A 23,839-nucleotide genomic window follows, 5' to 3' on the forward strand; every position below is an offset into this window, starting at 1 on the left:
GATACTTTTTCTTTACCACCACTATGAAAAAAGCAAGTATCTTTGGAATCATTTTCTTTACAAAATAAAACCATCACTAAATAAAGGACAGTTGTTACAGTCCTTAATATAACTACCGAATTGCAAAAAAATTAGGTACTTCTGAATAAATACTATTCAAATATTAAGAAGAACTGAAAATGTCATGTCTAAAGAAAAAAAATTAGCCCAGAGTTAGGTAGAATAGGGAAAACAGGCGCTCTCACTCACAGCTTGGCAAGAGTGTAACCTCTGGATGTTAGATTATATAAAAATACAAGAGGTCTAAATGCGTTTACCTTGTGAAATTTCTGGGATTTCTACTAATTTGTACTAAATTTAATTAGTCCATGCAAAAGATTTAGTTACACAAATGATCACTGCAGCCTTGTTTCTAATGGGAAAAAATTTGAAATAATTTAAATGTCAAACAATAGTGCTTCCTATCCCCTAATCACTTGCATATCATCATCAGGATTTTTGCCATGTCCTAATGCCATCTATACTTATCATTAACTTAGCATGTTTTCACTAGTGTACTTATCTAAATTTATTTTAAAAGGAGACTTCCTATCCTGGTATAAATTAAAAGCCAGTATCACTTGTGATTTCCTTAAATAAAATAGTAAACAGAAATGAATGTAATGAAAACTAACACTACATTATCAAAATTTTAGCTAGGTATTACTGCTGAAGGTTATAAGAGAAACAGGCAAGTGTTAAAGGAGTATTAAGGATATATGAGCATCAAACAGACTTTTGGCTTACTGTAAACAGATGGTCTAAAAAAAAACCTGGAAAAGTATTAACTTTCTTATGATACTATTCACTATTATTTATTTTTAAAAAGATTTTATTTATTCATTTGAGACACAGAGATAGATAGAGAGAGAGAGAGACAGAGCACATGAGCGGGGGAGAGGCAGCGGGAGAGGGAGAAGCAGGCTCCCCGCTGAGCCAGAAGCCTGATGTGGGGCTCCATCCCAGGACCCCAGGATCATGCATGACCTGAGCCGAAGGCAGACGATCAACCATCTGAGCCACCCAGGTGCCCCTATTCACTATTAATTAATACTGGATCAGGCTATCACCTAAAATATCCCGTCACCACCTAAAATCAGAAGTATGCATTACATACTTTGGGTAACACTGGATTAACTCAATTAAAATGTTAATGCAAATAATCAATAATATTAAAGATGTTTATATAAAAAGTATATGTGAAAAAATAATAAAGATGTTTATGACACAGTGGTATATATAAAATAATACTGCAATAGAATTTTTTTTTTTTTAAGATTATTTATTTGACAGAAAGACACAGCGAGAGAGGGAACACAAGCAGGGAGGGTGTGAGAGGGAGAAGCCGGCTTCCCACTGAGCAGGGAGCCCAATGCGGGGCTCGATCCCAGGACCCTGGGATCATGACCTGAGCTGAAGGCAGACGCTTAACAACTGAGCCACTCAGGCGCCCCAATCTTTTTTTTTTAATAAAAGGAAAATGGTGTGCATCTCTTTCAACAAAGACAAGCAGGGCTCAGGCCCACAGCCTTCAATAATTCTAACTAGCTTGAATTTTAATAACATTATACACATAGGCATATATAAATTCTGGAAGAATATAACCACAACTTTGATCTCTCTCTAGACTGGAGATTTCAGGTATTTTTCCTTATGCTCATCTGAAATTTCCTTTTTTATGCAATACATTTTCTAAATTTTATATGAAGCAACTACTAACCACCAATTCTTAAATTTACTTTGAGCTACTTGATCATTGAGAGAAGAACAAAAGCATAAGAATAGGTGTAAGCCCCTTTGTGCCTTAAAAATAGGAAATCTACTAAACAGTCAACAAAACCAAAAGACAACTGACAGAATGGGAGAAGATATTTGCAAATGACATATCAGATAAAGGGCTCGTATCCAAAATCTATAAAGAACTTATCAAACTCAACACCAAAAGAACAAAGAATCCAATCAAGAAATGGGCAGAAGACATGAACAGACATTTCTGCAAAGAAGACATCCAAATGGCCAACAGACACATGAAAAAGTGCTCAACATCACTCAGCATCAGGGAAATCCAAATCGAAACCTCAATGAGATACCACCTCACACCAGTCAGAACGGCTAAAATTAACAAGTCAGGAAACGACAGATGTTGGCGGGGATGCGGAGAAAGGGGAACCCTCCTATACTGTTGGTGGGAATGCAAGCTGGTGCAGCCACTCTGGAAAACAGTATGGAGGTTCCTCAAAAAGTTGAAAATAGAGCTACCATACGATCCAGCAATTGCACTACTGGGTATTTACCCCAAAGATACAAATGTAGTGATCCAAAGGGGCACCTGCACCCCGATGTTTATAGCAGCAAGGTCCACAATAGCCAAACTGTGGAAAGAGCCAAGATGTCCATCGACAGATGAATGGATAAAGAAGAGGTGGTATATATATACAATGGAATATTATGCAGCCATCAAAAGGAATGAGATCTTGCCATTTGCAACGACGTGGATGGAACTGGAGCATATTATGCTGAGCGAAATAAGTCAAACAGAGAAAGACATGTATCATATGACCTCACTGATATGAGGAATTCTTAATCTCAGGAAACAAACTGAGGGTTGCTGGAGTGGGGGGTGGGGTGGGAGGGATGGGGTGACTGGGTGATAGACACTGGGGAGGGTATGTGCTCTGGTAAGCCCTGTGAATTGTGCAAGACTGTTGAATCACAGATCTGTACCTCTGAAACAAATAATGCAATATATGTTAAGAAAAAAAAAAAAGAAGAAGAAGATAGCAGGAGGGGAAGAATGAAGGGGGGAAATCGGAGGGGGAGACGAACCATTAGAGACTATGGACTCTGAAAAACAAACTGAGGGTTCTAGAGAGGAGGGGGTTGGGAGGATGGGTTAGCCTGGTGATGGGTATTAAAGAGGGCACGTTCTGCATGGAGCACTGGGTGTTATGCACAAACAATGAATCATGGAACACTACATCTAAAACTAATGATGTAATGTATAGTGATTAACATAAAAATAAAAAATTAAAAAAAATAAAAATAAAAAAAAATTAAAAAAAGGAAATCTACTACCAGCATATTAATTATATAACTATTAGACCAAGCACAAAGATGGCCAGTAAATTTCTTATGATATGAAGTATTAAAACAATCTTAATGATGTTGCTATCATTAACTATCAAAATATGTGACAAATACCACAACTTATAGAATAACACACAGCATATTTTATACTTATTTTGTCTGTTGCAGATGAAAAAAAGGATACAGCTATGTAGTAGTGATTACTTAATAAAGACATCTAACTCATAAGTCAGAAATATCTAATCAATCACTGACCTTGTAGAATGTAAAAATATATCACATTAAAAATTTTCCCCAGTTATTTAGCAACTAGCCTGTTATCCTACTTCATGTCTGCTTAAGGAACAGATGCAAGACCAGTTGCCTCTATTTGTACATTATTAAGCTGCTGGAATGCATTTAAACTACTTTGGAGGATACTAAATTCATTCTTAAAAATAAACCAACTGAAACACTATTACATATTATCTGAAAATAGAATCAAAAGTCTAGGCACATCATTTTAAAAAGATCCCACAGAGAGAACACAAAACCAAGAAAAACATTAATAATGACATTCTTGATATTTAAGTTCAACTTCAGAAACTTCTTAAAATTCCATGTTGTCTGTGTTAGAAAATATACCCAGAGAGCAGAGAATATAAAGACAAAGACGAATATTCTGTTTAAAATTCCAACTTGTAGGGTTATATAATTTATATTTAATATTTATTTTATGTACAAATACATAACAAAGGAGAAAACTAAAACTGTATTTTAAAAGGTCTGATTTTTTAAAAAACACCTCTCAGACAGTAGTATCCATTACTAAATGAACCCAAATGAAAAAGTTATTAATAGATATAGAATAAAAAGTAGAATGGTTTTTGGGGCGCCTGACTGGCTCAGTCAGAGGGGCATGTGTCTCTTGATCTTGGGGTGGTGAGTTTGAGCCCCACTTGGGAATAGAGATTACTTAAAATAAATAAATAAGAATTAAAAAGTAGAATGGTTTTCTGGTAGAATGGTGTAGAATTAAAAGTAGAATGGTGTTTAGAACAAATCATTTCTAAGAACATAAAATTACCAAGACATTGTTTTAGGCCTTTTACTGATTATACAAAGTCATACTATTTTTTCAGAACAATTAACCAGAAGGTAGACAGCATGAGGGTAAGGACTTTTGTTCTGTTCACTGCTATATATTCAAAGTCTGGAACAGTACTAAAAAAATACATGTTGAGGGGCGCCTGCATGGCTCAGTTGGTTAGGCGTCTGCCTTTAGCTGAGGTCATGGTCTCGGGGTCCTGGGGTCGAGCCCCGCGTCGGGCTCCCAGCTCGGCAGGGAGCCTGCTTCTCCCTCTCCCTCTGCCCCCACTCGTGCTTTCTCTCTCTCAAATAAGTAAATAAAATCTTTTTAAAAAAAATACATGTTAAGTGAAAAAAAGGTATCTTTTTACAGAAAAGTCACCACTAAAAAAAATTATTTTAAGCACTATTTCATAGAACCAGACAATTCAGATGATATAACAGGCATATCTAATTCTATTATCTAGAAAAGTTCCATGGTCTTAGAATTAAAATCAGCAATTAAATGAATCAAAACACAAAATAATCCCTCTTACCATCTCTTCCTCCATCAGGCAAAACAAAACAAAATTAATTCTCAAAAATAATGCCCCACAATAGCTTTTTAGCAAGAGTTCTGTTTCATAAAAATGTATACAGAACTATACAACTCAGCACCAAAAAAAACCAATCTGACTAAAAAATGAACAGAGGTTCTGAATAGACGTTTCTCAAAGAAGACATATAGATGGCTAACAGATGCATAAAAAGCTACTCAACATCACTCATCATCAGGGAAATGCAAATCAAAACCACAGTGAGATATCACTTTACTCCTTCAGAATGGCTAAAATCAAAATCACAAGAAATAACAAGTGTTGCTAAGGATGTGGAGAAAATGGAAACCCTATGCATGGCTGCTGGGAATGCAAATTGATGCAGCCACTGTGGGAAACATATGGAGATTCCTCAAAAAATTAAAAACAGAATTACCATTTGATCCAGTAGTTCCACTACCAGGTATTTACCCAAAGAAAATGAAAACACTAATTTAAAAAAAATATACACCCCCATGTTTACTGCAGCATTATTTACTATAGCTAAGATATGGAAGCAACCTAACAGTTCACTGATAGACAAATGGATAAGGAAGATGTGGTACAATATACAATGGAATATTACACAGCCATAAAAAATGAGATGGTGCCAGTGGCTTAGTTAGGTGGGCATCTGACTTGATTTCTGCTTGGGTTATGGTCTCAGATTGTGGGATCAAGTCCCGTGTCAGGCTCCAAGCTAAGAGTGAAGCCTTCTTGGGATTCTCTCTCTCCCTCTCCTTCTGCCCCTCCCTCCATCGCTCTCCCTCTCAAAAAAAAAAAGAGAGAAAGAGCAAGAGCATACCATTTGAGACAATGTGGGTAGACCTGGAGGGCATTATACTGAGTGAAATAAGTCAGACTAAGAAAGACAAATACTATACAATTTTACTCATATGTGGAATTTAAAAAACAAAACAAACAGAAAAAAGAGACAAAAAAACCAGACTCTTAAATACAGAGAAGAAACTATAGAGGGGAGGTGGGTACGGAGATGAATGAAACAGATAAAGGTGAATGAGAATACACTTGTATAAGTATAGAACTGTTGAATCATTATAGTGCACATCTGAAACTAATACTATGTTAATTATACTTTGATTTTAAAAATAATATATAATGCCCAGAATAGCTTTTCAGCAAGAGTTCCATTTCATAAAAATGTGAGAGGAGTAAGATCGTAAGTCTAATTTCTTATACCTATGTAAGCTATTTTTATTTTAAATCTTTAAAATGGCAAGCTAGCAGATAAGCAAAAATCAGAAACTCTACTCAATTAGCTAATCATCTGATATTGAAATGATACACTTTAAATTACTGGGAAAACATTTATTCTAAAACATGCTGAAAATTCAGACTACAGCCATCTGTGTTTGTCATTTGGAAGCCAATTATAAAAATGTTAACATATGTAGGCACAGAAATAGTTGCAAGATTTACTGGAAAGATATCATGTCCACATACACTTGTCTTTCAGAACTAATTCAAATCTCAAGCAAATATCTTACTTTGACCAGAACATGAATAAACGACTAAACAAAAATGACTGATAATTTATTCCTTAAGTTCAATATTTATAACCTTATAAGTAATCATTCTCAATAAAACAAGGAACTTAAAAAATCCTGTATAAAAACAAGCCAAGTTTTTATAATGGCACTTCAAAAAAACTACTAATTATAACGTTTATCAAATGTTCACTGAGTGTTAACTATGTGCCAGGCACTGTGCTAGACATGAACCAAAATACATGGTCCTACAAGTAGGATCTTTTAGTCAAGGCCAGCCTATTACATCACTGAGTTGTGGGAAGCAAATAAGATAAAAGTTAGTGTACAATTTCATAATCAAAAGTACTCCTATATATCTTTAAGGAGGTGGTATGGGAGCTTCTCATACCCTGATTTTCTCAAAGGCAGCTTTTTTTAAAATAATTTTTTTCTTTTTTTTTTAATTTAAATTCAATTAGCCAACATATAGTACATCTTTAGTTTCAGATGTAGAGTTCAATAATTCATCAGTGTGTATAACACCCAGTGCTCATCACATCTCATGCCCTCCTTAATGCCCATCACCCAGTTACCCCATCCCCCCACCCATCTCCCCTCCAGCAACCCTCAGTTTGTTTCCTAGAATTAAAAGTCTCATGGTTTTTCTCCCTCTCTGAAGACTTTCAAAGGCAGCTTTCTATAAGAGGTGTGGTGGTTAAGTTTTAGATCTGTGAGGATAATAACTTGGCATAGGACAGGTATTAAGTAGTTTATTTATTTAAAAAATATTTATTGACTGCCTATCACGTATCCAGCACTGCGCTAAAGGCAGTACAGTTAGTAATGAATCAAACAGATACACACCATACTCTTATGAATTGTAATCCAGGTCGGAAGAACAAATTCAACAAATATAGAAAAACACAGAAATACATCATTTCAAGAGATTAAAAAATGCCTTGAAGATAAAGTATAGGTAGTAAAGAAAGCCTACAATAGAAAGATTTAATTTGGTTGGGGATGTCGGGAGAAGTGAGGAAATACCCTACTGGAAAAAAGAATATGAAGCTGAGATTTGAAGACAAATATGAGTTACTTGTCTAAGATCATAATCAGTTAAGTGGCAAAACAGAGTAAGAACACCTGACTCCAAATCCAGTATTTTTCCATTATACCAATTTATGTTCCATGCATTGAGTTCCTTTTTCTCCTTCATTTGTCATTATACTTCAAATCCTAGAACACTAAGTTCAAAGTCATGAATACATGAAATCACCAAACCAACAAATACTTTTTTGACAAAACTGGGGAAAAAACACCCACAACAACAACAATACACACACACACACACACCCAAAAGAGAACATTGTAAAATAGTTTAAAAATGTTATCTAGTCTCTCCAGTTTCCAAAAACAGCTGTGAGTTGAGCCATTTTCTATGTTTTTGCTGTAGAAAATTTAAGAAATCCTAATTAATTCTAATTATGGTGACTATTTGTACTTGTCAGTACTGCCTTTAAACCTTTTTAATATTCCTTAATGAATGCTGCACAAGAATGTTGTACAAACTATTACAACAAAACTCCAGGGGCCTAACTATGAAAACAAAAAGAAGATTACAACAGTTGACCCAAAGACAATTTGTATGTGGGGCAACTGAAAAGCAAGGAAGACAAAAGCAACATTTTAAGGATGCTCTGAAGCATATTTTCCAACAGTATCACGAACTGTTGGAAAATAACAGTCCCAAATAGCCCCAAAAATATCAGATTCGGAAAAGACCTCAGAACTTTACCTTACTGAGCCATCAGTCTTACTTACATTCTATAATCTCATTCAATGTAGATTTTTTATTAGGTTTTGGAACACCTTCATGTTTAAGAAGAAAAGAGATTCTGCACTCTAAGGAATCATCTTAATTTTGCATATTTTAACACATTTCATCATATGGCACATAGCAGATGCAAATATTTGTTGAATGAAAACAATATTTCAAAAAGAATATGGATGACATATAATAGAATACTGAATCATTATGTCTAAAGAGAGTCTAATAAACTAGCTTTGTGATACTGGACAAGCCATTTGACCTCAGTAGAATCCAATTTCTTCAACTGTACAATGAAGAGATAGATTAGAAGGACTTCTTAAGATTTCTTTCAGTTTTGGGGCACCTGGGTGGCTCAGTCAATTAAGTGTCCAACTGTTGATTTCAGTTCAGGTCATGATCTCAGGGTCGTGAGATCAAGCCCTGCCTTAGGCTCCATGCTCAATGGGGAATCTGCTCAAGATTCTCTCTCTGCATCGACCCTGCTAGCACGGTGCACGCACACACACTCTCTCTCTCTCTCAAACAAATAAACGTTAAAAAATAAAAGATTTCTTCCAGTTTTAAGGGCTCTCTTGAAGAATTGTTTTCAATTTTTCTTTGTCCTTTCTCCTCTTCCTACTCTCCATTATAAAGGAGGAAAAGTTAGAATTTTACATTATAAGAGTTTTTTTTTTTTTTTAACTGTTCCTTGAGGGGTGGCTGGGTGGCTCAGTTGGTTAAGCATCTGGCTCTTGGTTTTAGCTCAGGTCACAATCTCAGGGTTGTGGGATTGAGCCCGGTGTTGGGCTCTGCACACGGTGTGCGACCTGCCTGGGATTTCCTCTTTCCCTCGCCCTCTGCCCCTCCCCCCTCCCTCTTAAAAAAAAAACAACACACAAACAAAAACCATTACTTGAAAATCAATAAACAGTATCTATTACTAAATGACCCCAAATGAAAAAAGACAGATGCGCAATAAAAATTAGAATGATTACTTTATAGTGCTTAGAACAAATCTCTTCTAAGTACTTAAAATAATTAAAATACTGTTTTAGGCTCATGTTACTGATTATATTAAGTTAACTTATTTCAGAACAAATAACTAGATAGCAAGCTTCAGGAGGAAAGGGGTTTTTAATCAGAATCAAAGCCTACATAATACTCTAAGTCTAGAAGAGTGCCTGCACATAGGTTCTCAATGAATATTTGTTGAATAAAAAAAGATAATTTTTTTTTTAAAAGATTTTATTTATTTATCTGAGAGAGAGAGAGAATGAGAGACAGAGAGCATGACAGGGAGGAGGGTCAGAGGGAGAAGCAGACTCCCTGCCGAGCACGGAGCCCGATGCGGTACTCGATCCCGGGACTCCAGGATCATGACCTGAGCCGAAGGCAGTCGCTTAACCAACTGAGCCACCCAGGCGCCCCGATAATTTATTTTTTATAAAAGAGGCACCACTAAACAATAATTCTAGGCATTACTCCTCAGAATTTCAGAACATCTGCATAGTTTCTTTTTAAAAAAATGGGGTGCCTGTCTGGCTCAGTCAGAAGAGCATGTGACTCTTGATCATGGGGTTGTGAGTTCGAGCCCCACACTGGGTGTAGAGATTATTTAAAATAAATAATTTTTCTTAAAAGATGACATATCAGTTCTATGGTTACGTTATTGCATAACCATACAATGTAACTGTCAAAAATAATGTTTTCAAAAAAAATTTAATGTGAGAAAATGCTTTCAACATAAAGTCTGGGGAAAAGCAGCCAAAATTGCATAGAGTATGATTCAAGTTAAGTTTAAAAATATACACTGAAACAAAGAATCAACAAACTAATAGTGATTATTTGTGGGTTGAGACTATGGGTGATTGTTTTCTTCTTTCAAAAATCTTCACTGCCTCCTTCCCCACAGATCTGTAAAGAATATTCTGTAAAGAATATTCGCTAATAAAAATTATCATGGACTTATAAGTTAATATCACCATTTTTTTAAAGGACATAATACACATCTACCACAAATCTCATTCCAAAAAGCAGAAAGAAGGCAGAGCCCCAGGAATATGCTGTCCTGGGACCTCGCCACTTTCATCAGCCTCTCCAGACACGGTTACCAAACCTCATAAGCATAACTGCCAACACTGACAGGTCATTACATCTTCACTGTTCACATGCCATCTACCTCTGTTTCATTTCACTGTCACCTCAGTTATTAACAATGAACAGTGAGAATAATGGCACTCTGCCCCAATCTTATCTAGTCTCTCCATATTATGAAGCTTAATCTCCTTAAAAATAAATAAAAGCAGTGTACATCTCTTATAAAGAAGAATCCTTAAACCAAGATATATCTATAACAGATACTATCTCTCTCAGCAACATAAATATATGCCAGTTTATCACTTGAGGTTTCATTCATAAGCCACAGGTTATAAACTATTATTCCTTCTGATATATGTATCTTCTTTTTGCAGGAATTCTCAATTTAATAATGGAAGAACTGCTACATCTGGTCAGTTAAAGGCCCATCCTGTCAGGTATCCAGTGTCTATCAACAGCTCTAAAGGACATCTGTCAGAGATCATTTATGTGATGTAATGAGGTATATAATAAACACACAAATATCAGTTTGTTTTTCGCTTCATTTCCTCTTCCTACCTCATTCCCTCACACAGTCACTACTCCCCAGGAACGGACAGACCTTGGGATCACAATCTCTGCACAAATCTAAGCCCTTGGCACGTGCTGTGCATCAGAAGATGGACAAAAGCTAACACAGCAACAATGTTTGTAACAACAAAAAAACTGGAAACAACCCAAATGCTCATTGGTACTGGGGCAAATTCCAATAATGGAATACTATGCAGGAGTGAACACTCTCTACATAACATTGAACATAAAGCAAATCACTAAAGACCACTTGCAACATGATACCATTAAGTTCAAAAACAGGAAAACCAACAAACTGCTTATGTATATATATGTGATACAGAAAAGCAAAGCAATGATAAACAAAATTCAGAATTGTAGCTACCTGAGGTGGTAAGTGGCTGGGATTAGATTTTCAAATGTATTTGAATTGCTTATTTCTTAAGCTGGGTAATAAGTATAAAAGTAGTTTTTTTTTTTATCATTTACCTTACCTATACATTTTTTAAGTAGGTTCCACACTGGGTGTGGGGCTTGAACTCATGACCCTGAGATCAAGACCTGAGCTGAGACCAAGAATTGGACACTTAACTGAGCCACCCTGGCATCCCTTACCTATACATTTTATATTTATCCTCTTGGAAGTGAAACATAATGAATTTAGGTATTTCTAAAGTATGCAGAACTTTCTTCTGAGGAAATTAGCCAGTGCTCCTACCATCCATGACACCCGGGTCTCTCCTGCTGCTCTAGTTTGAGAAAAGAAGTGAGTCAATTCAATTCTTCTAGAATTAGGGAACAAGGAGGCAAGAAAGATGTCCAGAAAGGTAACAGAGGGGAGATGCATCTTACATGAATGATACAATAATCATATAAATCTATAAATATCCCTAAAATCAACCATAAAGTACAATTTACATGATAAACCTACCAGTCATGTTGCAGACTCAAATACTTTTCTCTGCTGTTTTCTTGCTGACATATATCATCCCTACTTCTTCAGCTGCACACCAAGGAAAGTAGCTGGCATATGACAGTTCATGATATACAATCACTCAGTGTTGCAGAATCACACATAGTGATGATGTTACTGGATCAGTAACTCTACTACATATTGAGGATCTTTCAAAAAATAGAGTCTTGGGGTGCCTGGGTAGCTCAGTTGGTTAAGTGTCCAACTCTTGGTTTTGACTCAGGCTGTGATCTCATGGTTCATGAGTTTGAGCCCCACGTCGGGCTCTGTGCTCAGCGTGCAGTCTGCTTGAAGATTCTCTCCCTATGCCCCTACCCCCCCCCCAATGAATAAATCTTTAAAAAAAAATAGTGAGTCCAGGGGCGCCTGGGCGGCTCAGTCGGTTGGGCGTCTAACTCTTGATTTCAGCTCAGGTCGTGATTTCAGGGTTGTCGGCTCCCTCTCCCCCACCCCCACACTCACTCACTCTCTCTAAAAAACAAAACAAAACAAAACAAAAAGTAAGTCCTGGCTCCACCCCAGATATTCTGATTTCAGGATGAAGTGTGACCTAGGATTCAAAATTGTTTGAAGCTTCCCAGGTGCTTCTGTTGTGCTGCAGTTTGGGAACCGCTAGGCTAGATGCTTATTCTATGAATAGACAGGCTTCCACTACTTAAATAAATTTTCTCTCCTCCTTCTTTTCTTAAAGTGTATATAGTGAGAAACAACCTCATTAAATAGAACAGATGTGGGGACTCATAATTTTTGGTCATGTGTAAACTGATGTACAGGCAAAGGAAGCTGATCTACAACAAGAGGAGTATCAGATATTGTGAAAGATAACAGATGATGTAGAGAACAGCACTGATTCCAAATGCCTTTTCAGTTTCCCATGAGGCCCAACTATATTTCATTTACCTTCCTTTGAAATCTATCTTTATAATAACCCTCTATCTTCTCTCCTTCACTTAAATAATACTAGGTTTTTGAAAATAAAAAAGCCCAGGATGCCTGGGCTAAGGTCACCATCCCAGGGTCGTGGGATCAAGCCCCATGTTGCCCATCCCCCCCCCCCACACACACTCAGGAGGGAGTCTGCTAGAGATTCTCTCTCCCTTTCTGTCTCCCTCTGCCTCTCCCCGTGCTCACACACTCTCTCAAATAAATAAATAAATCTTAAAAAAATAAAAGAAAAAAGCCTTACTAGAATTAGGCTATTTGATTTACATTTAGCTGTATTAATCAAATCAATATTTTATAATCTTTTAAAAAATGGTTTAACTGCTTCATCTATATAGCAATAACAGAACTGCCACCAGGTGGCAGCATACCTACCTGACCATGGGATATATTCTTTGGAAAGGAATAACCTCTTCAAAGGTTAAACATATCAAATATATATTCTTTTAACAGTTTTCTGCTACTTTTAGGATAAAATCCATACTATTTTAAAGAGTACACATGGCTTCTCATTTTCTGATCCCAGACTATTTCTCCAATCTAGTTTTCTGCTATGTAGCTTGATCCCCTATGCTCCAGCATGAAAAGGATAATGATGATGGTTAATACTTCTTGAACACTTTTCACAGTCTGACAATATTCTAAGTGCTTTATAAGTATTAGCTGAATTCTCATAATAACCCCAAGGCAGGTACTATTATTATTCTCATCTTCCAGATGGGGAGCAGGGGCACAGAGAGGTTAAGTAACTTGCCTCAAGTCACAAAGCTAAAAATGGCAGAGCCATGATTTGATCCCAGATGGTCTCGTCTAGTCTAAGCTCATTACCACTACAATTATACTGCTTTTCACAACAACAACTTTGAAAAATTAGGTAGCATACACCACCTTTTCCTGATTCCCATTCATTCCCTAATCTGGAATCTACATTTCCCTTTCTGACCAATGGCTGCTAAAGCTAATGGTCACTTTTCAAGTCTCCATCATACTTGGTTTCTCATTTTTGACTAGTGGTACCCCTCCTTACTTGAAACTCTGTCTTCCCTCTGTTTCACAGACATCACTGTCTTCTAGCTTTGTGAACAGTTTATGTTTCAGTGTTCTTTGCAGATACTTCTTCACCTGCCTTTTAAACATGGGTGCTTCTACAAAAGCAAACAAACAAACACAGGTGCTTCTACAGGATTCAACTCTCAGTCTGCATTAGTCTTCTTCCTGACTAAACTCCTCACTTCCAGAGTGTCGCTAGTATCTTTAAACCAAATATTTATCTCTAGCATGGGCTTCTGTCTTCAGCTCCAGACACATTCAATTTTACACTGGACCATTCCTCTAGGATGTCCTATAAGCACCTCCAACTCAACATATCCAAAACAAAACTCATTTTCATCTTACTCAAATATTTGTTTCCCTCCAAATATGCCCACATTTCCTATCTCAGATACCCATTTCATTCAAACTCTTCTCTTCCCCCAAATACGTTCATCTTCCTTATCTCAGAGACTAGCACCTACCTCCTTACAGTTGCTCAAGTCAGAAAACTAGAGTCAACTCTTGCCTTAGCCTGTCTGGGCTGCTATAACAAAATATTATAGACTTAGTAGTATATAAAGAAATTTATTTCTCACAGTTCTGGAAGCTAAAGTCTAAGATTAGGGGCCAGAAGATTTAGGATCCGGTGAGAGCCCACTTTCTAGTTCATAGGTGGTCATCTCTTTGCTATAACCTCACATGATGGAAGAGGCAAGAAATCTTTTTTGTAAGGGAACTAATCACATTCATGAGGGCTCCGCCCTCACGACCTAATTACCTCCCAAAGGCCCCACCTTCTAATACTATCACGTTGGAGGTTAGGATCTCAACATATGAATTCTGGGGAAACACAAACATTCAGACCATAGCATCTTCCTTACCCTTTACAACCAATTACCAAGGCCTCTCAATCCTACCTCCTAAACACTGATCAAAGATCTAAGAGCCTATGTAGGATTGAAGTTAAGAACACAATCTCTTTGGTCAGACAACTAGGTTTAAATCATTGCTCTGCCACTATGACGTGCAAATTACTTAACCTCTCCAGTTTTCCCACCTATAAAACAGGGATAGCAACAGTATCCACAGCTCTTAGAACAGTTATAAGGATTAAATAAGGTAATAAATAAAACCCTTAGCATAATGCCTAGCATTAGAAAGTGCTCCAGAACTGGTAGCTACTATTACTATCGAATTCATATTCTTTCTTCCACCGTCAAACTTCCCACTGCCCAAGTGAGCGATAATAAGGTAGGAACAGAAGTGTGGATAAATCAAGAAATATTTAGAAGGTAAAATTAGCAGAATGTGGTGATTGGCTGGATCTGAAAGGTTAAGGAGAGTGCCAGGGAAACCAAATAGAAGGTGAGGTAAAGTGGGCCTGGTTTCACTGGGTAGTGAATGGTGTTAGAATGAGAAGAAAAAGGCTAAGTATGAGACAGATTTTGAATTAAAAAAAAAAAAAAAACGAATGGGATTGGGTTACAAGCTTGCAGGACCTAGGAAAATACTCGCAAAATACTTCAAAGGATTTTAGTTTTCAATTGAGATGCCTTCTGAATAGGTATAAACTACTACGCCTCTGAAATATGATTGCACATGAGATAGAAAAGAACTCTAGAACATTAAAAAAGTTTAAATTCAAATCCTAAAGGAAAAAAGACTACATATAGACTCTTCTGTCTTAAGATTAAAAGCCTGAGGCCTACTGGGTCACCTGGGTGGCTCAATTGGTTAAGTGTCTGCCTGTCTGCCTTTGGCCCAGATCATGATCCCAGAGTCCTCCGACTGGATGGAGCCCTGCAGGGGGCTCCCTGCTCAGCTGGGAGCCTGCTTCTCCCTCTCCCTCTGCCCCTCCCCTGCCGCTCATGTTCTCTCCAGCTTGCTCTGCTCTTTCTCTCTAATAAATAAATAAATAAATAAATAAATAAAAACCTGAGGCCTATTAAAATTACCTACATTGGATTTTACCCTTTGAATTTTAAAATATATACTCTTCTCAACTAATATATATATATATATATATATATATATATATATATATATATATATCTCCATCCCAAATTATCTTTTCTTCTCAAACTCTATTATAAAAATTGCTATTGGTTGAAGTGGAAAAGTGAGAGTTCTCTTATTACAGGGAAGTCACTGAGTAAAAATGCTCAGACATGTATTTTCATTACAAAAGGAATTTATGCAAACCAAAATTTAAATACTAACTTGATAAATGTAAAAGATTTTACATAAAAATATTCCCAATATTTTTAAGTTGTCTATGAATAGAAAATAGTTTCTATAACTTTTAGCCAAAACCCATTATTTCATATATAAACTTCCAGCAGATACTTGCTAATGCAGTTTTTAAACAGTTTCTATTACCTTTCCCTTTAGAGTATGTACCTATTTGACTTAAGAAATCAACATATACGTAACAGTCAACAGACCATAAATGGTGTGGTAATTAACTGGGATCATTGCCCTAAGTACATTGCAATTCCCTGTATCACCCTCATATACTTTCATTCGTTAAATTTGATTTTTGATAGAGAACAAGTATTTTTAGTTATAATTGGTCCCTAACCCTATCTATCTTCCCTGGGGAAACAATAAGACAACATCAACTTGAGTAAAAGTGAAACTCCTGAGGAATAAATACAGCTTAATCACAGAGCCCACAATAAATGATTCTTAGTGAACAAGGAATTTTGTAGTGTGTTCAGTATCAAGAGAAGAAAAAAAAGGGGGAGAGCAAGAAAGTGATTTTACACCCTGTTTTTCAGAGAACTGTAAACCAGAGAACCTATTCAATCAATACAATTTACAAATTCGAATCTTTATAGATTAGGATTTTGAATAGTAAAGTTTAGCGTAGTTTTTACAAGTCAAAATAATATCTTTGGGGGCTTTAAGAAATGATCCCTTAAAAGTCAAAACAAAAATATGTTATACTAGTGAAATACTGTGTTCACATATGAAAATGACAGGCCTTTTTGTTACTGAACAAGACTAGGTTATTTTGTTACCACAGTGAAAATGGTTTGGTAATGTCCAAGCCAAAAACCCAACAGGTGTCCCTTTGACCAACTGCATGCTCTTGTAAAACAGCTGGTCATGGAATGAAATGACTCAATGGCCCACAGAGAACTCAAACTTCTGTATCATGCTCTAATCAATTCACCTAGAACCTATTATTCAAAGCAAGAGTTTAAATTTTGGAAGAGCCTAGAAGTCTTTAAAAAAAAAAAGCAAGATGGAAGATAATCCTACTGAGATGTATGGTTCTGTCTACCCCTCTCTCCTATCTGCCTGAGCACATGTATTCTCACTCTCTCCTTGCATATAGAAAAAATGCATACAATAACTAATATTATATAGCAATTGGCAACAACCCAATTAAAAAAATGGGCAAAGGACTTAAATAGACATTTCTCTGAAAATAGACAAATGGCCAGAAAGTATATGAAAAGATGCTCAACATCCTCAGTCATTAGGGAATCACAAATCAAAACACAAGGAGATACCACTTTCCACCCACTAGAACAGCTATAATAAAAAAACAGAAAACAACAAGTGTTGGTGAGTATATGGAGAAACTGGAACTGAAACCTTCATACACTGCTGGTGGACATGTAAAATGTTACAGATGCTGTGGAAATCCAGTTTGGCAGTTCCTCAAAAAACACATGATCCAGCAATTCCACTCCTAGGTATATACTCAAGAGAAATGAAAACAGGTACTCAGATACTTCCATGTGAACGTTCACAGCAGCGCTATTCATAATAGCCAAATAGCGGAAACAACTCAAATGCCCATCAAGTGTAGTAAATGCTACATACGATGGAATATTATTCGGCCATAAAAGGGAATGAAGTATGGAAGCATGGATGAAAAGAGCCAGACAGTAAGGATCAAATATTATAGGATTCCATTTGTAATAAATGTCTGGAATAGGTACACTCATAGAAACAGAAAGCAGACTGGTGGTAGCTGGGGACTGGGGGAAGGAGGGAATGAAGAGTATCTGCTTAATATATAGGTTTTATTCTGGGATGATAAAAATGTTTTGGAACTAAATGGAATCAGTGGTTGCAAAATGTGTATTTACTAAATGTTACTGAATTGTTCATTTTTAGATGATTAATTTTTGTTAGGTGAATTTCATCTCAATTTTAAAAATCGTAGCTTCTTTGTATCTAGCACCAGAACTTAAAAAGTTCTCAATCACTATCTCATTTGTTCTCCAAAACACCTCTTGAGATTCATGTCCTGCAACAGGATTATGCCCATAGACAATAAAGCACAGAATTTGTGATAATTTATATAAATGCTTGCTAAGTAAAAGTCCATAGTTGCAGCTGTAGGCGTTCAAAAATGTCAGCTGAATAAGCAAATAAATGTTTCCAAAGTCCTAGTGTCTTTTCTAGTATGCCAAATAGCTGTATTACAAATTCTCACACATACATACCCCAGATGCAAAACAACCTCTATAAATAAACTTTTTAAAATTTTGAAGTTTTGGGGCGCCTGGGTGGCTCAGTCGTTAAGCGTCTGCCTTTGGCTCAGGTCATAGTCCCAGGGTCCTGGGATCGAGCCCCGCATCAGGGTTCCTGCTCAGCGGGAAGCCTGCTTCTCCCTCTCCCACTCCCCCTGCTTGTGTTCCCTCTCTCGCTGTGTCTCTGTCAAATAAATAAATAAAATCTTAAATTTTTTTTGAAGTTTTTCCAAATTAAAGTTTTAAAGAGATGCTAACCAATGAAATACGATGACTAATTTCAACTTTAGTGGAATCATAAAAAAATTTAAATAATGTTCCTTATCATTTAATGTTTAACAATTTACCATGAGAAATTTTTCTAGTTCCATATTAGAAATTTACTTATATTTCAATAATTAGTAGCCTATAATAGGTATTTTACAGTCATAGTTTATCTCTTCCTACAAACCTTATATATAAAGATAAGAGGTATTTTTGTTTAAAAATAATTCCTGCCCAATCTTGTCATATTCTAGCCACTTGGATATATCCTATCTTTTTCACTTCCTCTCTTCCATATGCTCATTCAACTTTCACTTTCACTGACGGGACACCACAGACCTCTTTGGTAAGTCTTCATTAGATCTTACCACTCTTTCACCCACTTCCTGCCACTTCTTGGATTTGCTTTAGAAATCTTTCTTCACTATTCACTTTAAAAAGACTATTCTGCCCATACTCTCCTCCATATTATCCCTCTTAAGGCTCATAATCTAAAAAAACATGTCTTGTTTTGTTTTTCAACAAAGCCTGAAGGTCATGAATTAATTTTTAAGTCACAATGCATAACGGTTAGAATAAATGATGATGGAAAAAAATGACGATAAAGGTATCAAACTGCTGTATCCACTCTGAAGCTAAGTAAGCTATGACACATAAAGAATAAAAAACTACAAGGTCTTTGGGGTGCCGGGCTGGCTCAGTGGCAGAGCATGCAACTCTTGATCCTGAGGTTGTGAGTTCAAGCCCCACGTAGACCTTACTCAAAACAAAACAAAAACACACACACACAAACAACTAGAAAGTTTTAAAGAAACAAGAATGAAGAGCAACTTTCTTAGTGGTGGTGTAGTGTATCTGAAATACGCAAAGAACAATCATGCACCATAAGTAACTTTGTCTATCAGAGTGTAAACAGTAATAATTGAAAAGTCCAGCTATCAATAACCTAATACACAGCTTGCATAGAGTCCTGTCCTTTTTTGCATACAACTGGCACTACTTTTCAAACTGAAAATGCTCATTAAACAAATAAAAATCATATAATTACTAATTAACTGAGTGCAATAGGCAAAATTTTTAATGATTATTCAACAAATAATGCCAAATATATACAATGCTGAATAGCTGGTACAAAACTTTGGTTTTACCGAATTCTGCTACATGAATAGAATGTTAAGTATACCCAATGTGAATTTATAGTAGTAACATTAATTAATACTAAATACCCAACTGTCCTCTAATTTTGTTCACTAATATTACAATACTTCCTTTATATAACAGTGTAAATAATTTCACTTGGAGAAAAATGAAGTCATTTAAAAGTAGTTTAACACAAAGACAGCCTATGTAGTGCCATCCCCATCAGCACCTTGTAAATGGGATTAGCCCAGCTCTGAAAATATTTACTTAATAATGCAGTAATGTCTCACATCTCCATGGGTCAGGCTTCTTGCTACATTAACACTGAGGAAGTAGCTGAGGACTCAACAGCAACCAAAAAACCAACAAGTAGAAAAACTGAACTATTATAAAGCCCACTCACTGGCCTCCACTGGCTCTGATTTTTATAAACCATTCTATCAAACTCACTGAGTTTTCTAGTCACAGCAAATCTCAAACAGCAAATTAGGGAAAGAGGCAGATGAGATGGAGCAAGGCAAGACGAGTACGACCATGGCAATGAGAACAGACAAAAAGGAAAAAAGAATTACAAAACAGAAAAGAAGTCTATGCAAGTCTAATAATACAGGCTCCCCCAACTATGTAACATAAGCAACACTGGAATTAAGAATTAGTTGCAGAACTACACCAAAGTGAGGGCCTTTAGAAAACCTACCTTTTCTGTGCCTCATTTTTTTATTCTCTATAATAACCATACAGTAGGATGAGTTGTTCATCCTACTGTATTTGATAAGCTTTTACTGTATTTAAAAATGATTTTTAAGCATTTTTTTACTGATCCTAAAAGAAATATTGTAGAGAATCTGGAGAATACTAAAAGTGTAAAGAAAATTAAAATTGCCAATAACCCAGCACCCAGAGATAGCCATCATTTACATCTTAGTGCATTTTTTCCAGGTGTCTTCATATATAAGTATGTACATATACTTTATATGATAACATTTTTATTAACCTGACATTATTTGTGGACATTTTCCCAACTCAAAAAGTCTTTATAGCACTATCTTAATGGCTACATATACCAGAATTTATTCTATCATTGCAGATTTTGGTTGCTATTTTATAAAGCATACTGTACTGCAAACAAGCCATAAAAAATAATCATTTATAAAATCTAGATACAGAAAGTAAATTTTTCAATGATCAGCTTACCAAACACCAAGAAAAAAATTAAAAAGTTATGGTTCATAAAATCAGATTATCAAATACAATATTTAAGTTCAATGAACAAATAAGACATTCAGAAAGCCAAGTTTCTAAATAAGTTTTAGAAATTATCAGTTTAGGGGCGCCTGGGTGGCTCAGTCGTTAAGCATTTGCCTTTGGCTCAGGTCATGATCCCAGGGTCCTGGGAAAGAGCCCCACATCGGGCTCCCTGCTCTGCGGGAAGCCTGCTTCTCCCTCTCCCACTCCCCCTGCTTGCGTTCCTGCTCTCGCTATCTCTCTCTCTGTGAAATAAATAAATTAATAAATCTAAAAAAAAAAAAAAGAAATGATCAGTTTAAGTGATTTCTGATGCCAGCAATAACAGACTTTCAATTAAGAGAATTCTGGATTACTGCTATTAAATTACAATATTCTAGTAAAGTAGTACCTATGAACAACTATAGTCATTCTGCTCATTCATTAAGCAAGTATTTACTGAGTACCTACTATATGGTAGGCACCATGATTGGCTGCCTTAACATCAAGAGCCGTCTTTGTAGTCTCAAAAACAAGGTAGCAGTATTTAATGCACTTTTACAAATGAAAAAATTCACCCCAAATCCTACGGTACCTCCTCTCTCATTGTACTTACTACCCAGTGTCTAGTCTCTCCCACTAAACTGTGAGCAACTTGAGAAAAGAGACTGACACCACCTCTGAATTTCCAACTTTTGGTATAAAACAGTTCAACAAAGGTTTGCTGAATGACTTTACAAATTTTTTAAGTCTTAATCTAAAAGCACACAAGTTTAAACAAATGGAATAATGTATACACTAATTTTAATGATGCAATTTTCATTCTATTTCTCATATTCCTATTGGTCTTCATAATCTTAATGACTGCATAATATTCCATTGCACTTACATGATATGGTTTAGAAAATAATTATTCTAATATTCTCTTTGAATGTTGTTTCCAGTGTTTTTAGATTGTACAGCTAATGTTCCAGCAAACATATCTTGCCTTATAAATCTGACAGATTTATTTCTGACTAGAAAAATTGGGCTCAACTCTAGAAGACGATAATCTTCTACAATACAAGTGAATATCAAAAGAAAAAGATTTTCACCCCATAGGCAGAGTTTTGAAGGACAGACAAAAACACACATACACACAAAGAAAATAGAGGTTTTTTTTGGCCAAATCAATTTAAATAAATCCTCTGATATGATATGTATCATCCAAAGTAAAGAATATTTTGTAGGACTGCTTCATGCATTATCTTTAGGAAACATACTTCTGGGGACAGGCAATACAAACTCTGAATTAAGAAACAAAATGTCTAACTAGAATATCAATGGTTTCCAAAGAAGGCACACACTTTACCTCCACCTTCTTGGATTCAGAGCTTGCTCAGACCCTCAGGTTACAGAAATATAATCAACTTTGGGCTTCTGAAGATGTCTTGATTCCCCTTTTCCACCATTTACAGATTTTAAAGTAATAATCTACCAGGTAATATAAAAGCACTCAAGCTTTGATCTTAGATAGAAGGGACTTATGGGAAAGCCAACTGTACTTCAGAAATATGAAGCTAGTTTATATGCATACTCATCTAAGAAACTTGTGTTGAGCATCTACTATGGCATCTCTGCAGTATGGCCCCTCAGTGATTACTGAAATCATGGAGCCCGCCTCCTTTGTTTTATTTGGAGGGAGCAAAGGAGAGGAAGAAAGAAAAACAGTTAACTATATTATAATTTAATCGTGGTCCAAGTATGATTGCTAACAATTATCTCTAATAAGGCAGAATATAATCTATAAAAGGTAACGTCGTCATAACGGAGGAAGGGGGCCTTTGAGACCAGCTAGAAGATATGCTCGAATATGTAATTTTTAAAAGTACGCTATTTAATTTATACCTTGTCTATATCAAATTTTTCACGAAGCCCAGTGAGTAATACCTGCTTATAGTCTTGTACTGTTTGCTTTACAGTTTTTCTTTCACGCAGGCATAAAATAGGGACTCTCTGAGACATATATAACAATTCAATTATTTGAAGCAGGAATTCTATAGATTGCTTAGAATATGGTACCTTTCGTCCCCCGCAGTTCCATTCACAGACTGCACTAACATTCCACACAATACAAAAGCGCATGCCATGACAAAGACCTCCAAACACAAACATATAAAGCTATGCTTCTAAAACGCCCCTAAGGCGAACTTCACAGCTGGCACTTGTGGCACACTCAAGCCACCGCTAAGGCAGCTGTCACAGGCCAATCACATACACAACAGTGCCAGCGTGCCACCAAAGAAAGCTAAGCTGATGATCGGCGTACAAATCCCCCACCAAATAAAGAAAAGCCCTAAATCCCCACCCTGAAAAGCACAATGCCTGCACTACCCAGGAAACTCCCTAAAACAGCGAAAGGCTGGAGATTTAGAACCAATAAATACCAGCTTATAGCTATACGGTAAAGGAAGGGTTTTATTTGAGCATTCACAAGAAAGAAGCCACACCACCCAGTCATCACGGAAGTATCATCTGCTAGGTAGTAACACCAGGCTTTTTCAATTGGAAAAAGAAGAGTAGAGGGCAAGGGGAAAAAGCAGGTCCTGCAGCCCCTCCCTCCCGGGCAGGGAACCGGGCTGCTGCGATCTCCGTTTGCCAGGCCCTCTCCCACCCCTTTCCAGCCACCACCTCCCACCGCGGGCCCAACAGCCTCCGGCTCTCTTACCTTCGCTTTGCCGGCCTCCAGTTTCTTCTGTCTCTCCTCGTCCTCCATGGCCTCTGAAGGGAAAGCTGGGGGAAGACAGGGAGAGGGTCGGGGTAAAAAGGAAAGGTCGATTCCGATAGAGGTGGGACCGCAAGATCCGCCGCCTAAGGAGCAGGGCCGGGCCTGGCGCTCCCCCCCGCCCGGCGTGGAACCAGTCTCCGCGCTCACTGGCTGACCGTCCTCAGCCGCACGGGCAACGCCGTCACCGCCGCCGCCATCTTCGTCTCCACGTAAACACACGGCAAGGCGGGAGCGGGGGGGGGGGCGCACGTCGGTCCGCGCAGACGCCGCGAGCCCCACCGCCCCGGGC

The 23,839-nt window shown here is 36.9% G+C and overlaps 1 protein-coding gene across 8 annotated transcripts in view; it reads right to left on the reverse strand.

Annotated features, from left to right (window-relative positions):
- The window catches only part of AKAP9 (A-kinase anchoring protein 9), a 196,304-nt gene that overhangs the window by 131,806 nt on the left and 40,659 nt on the right, over positions 1–23,839 (reverse strand). For 5 of the 8 annotated variants that reach the window (XM_032402192.1, XM_032402193.1, XM_032402191.1 and 2 more), the window contains exon 1: positions 23,491–23,751. In XM_032402192.1, coding sequence (XP_032258083.1) covers positions 23,491–23,538 — 48 coding nt within the window. In that variant the 5' untranslated portion in view covers positions 23,539–23,751. Of the gene's footprint in view, positions 1–23,490; positions 23,752–23,839 lie in introns of those variants that run through there. The other 3 variants (XM_032402194.1, XM_032402189.1, XM_032402190.1) reach the window with 1 other exon arrangement.

This window comes from Phoca vitulina, unplaced genomic scaffold (assembly GCF_004348235.1).
Source record: "Phoca vitulina isolate PV1807 unplaced genomic scaffold, GSC_HSeal_1.0 scaffold4, whole genome shotgun sequence".
NCBI lineage: Eukaryota > Metazoa > Chordata > Mammalia > Carnivora > Phocidae > Phoca > Phoca vitulina.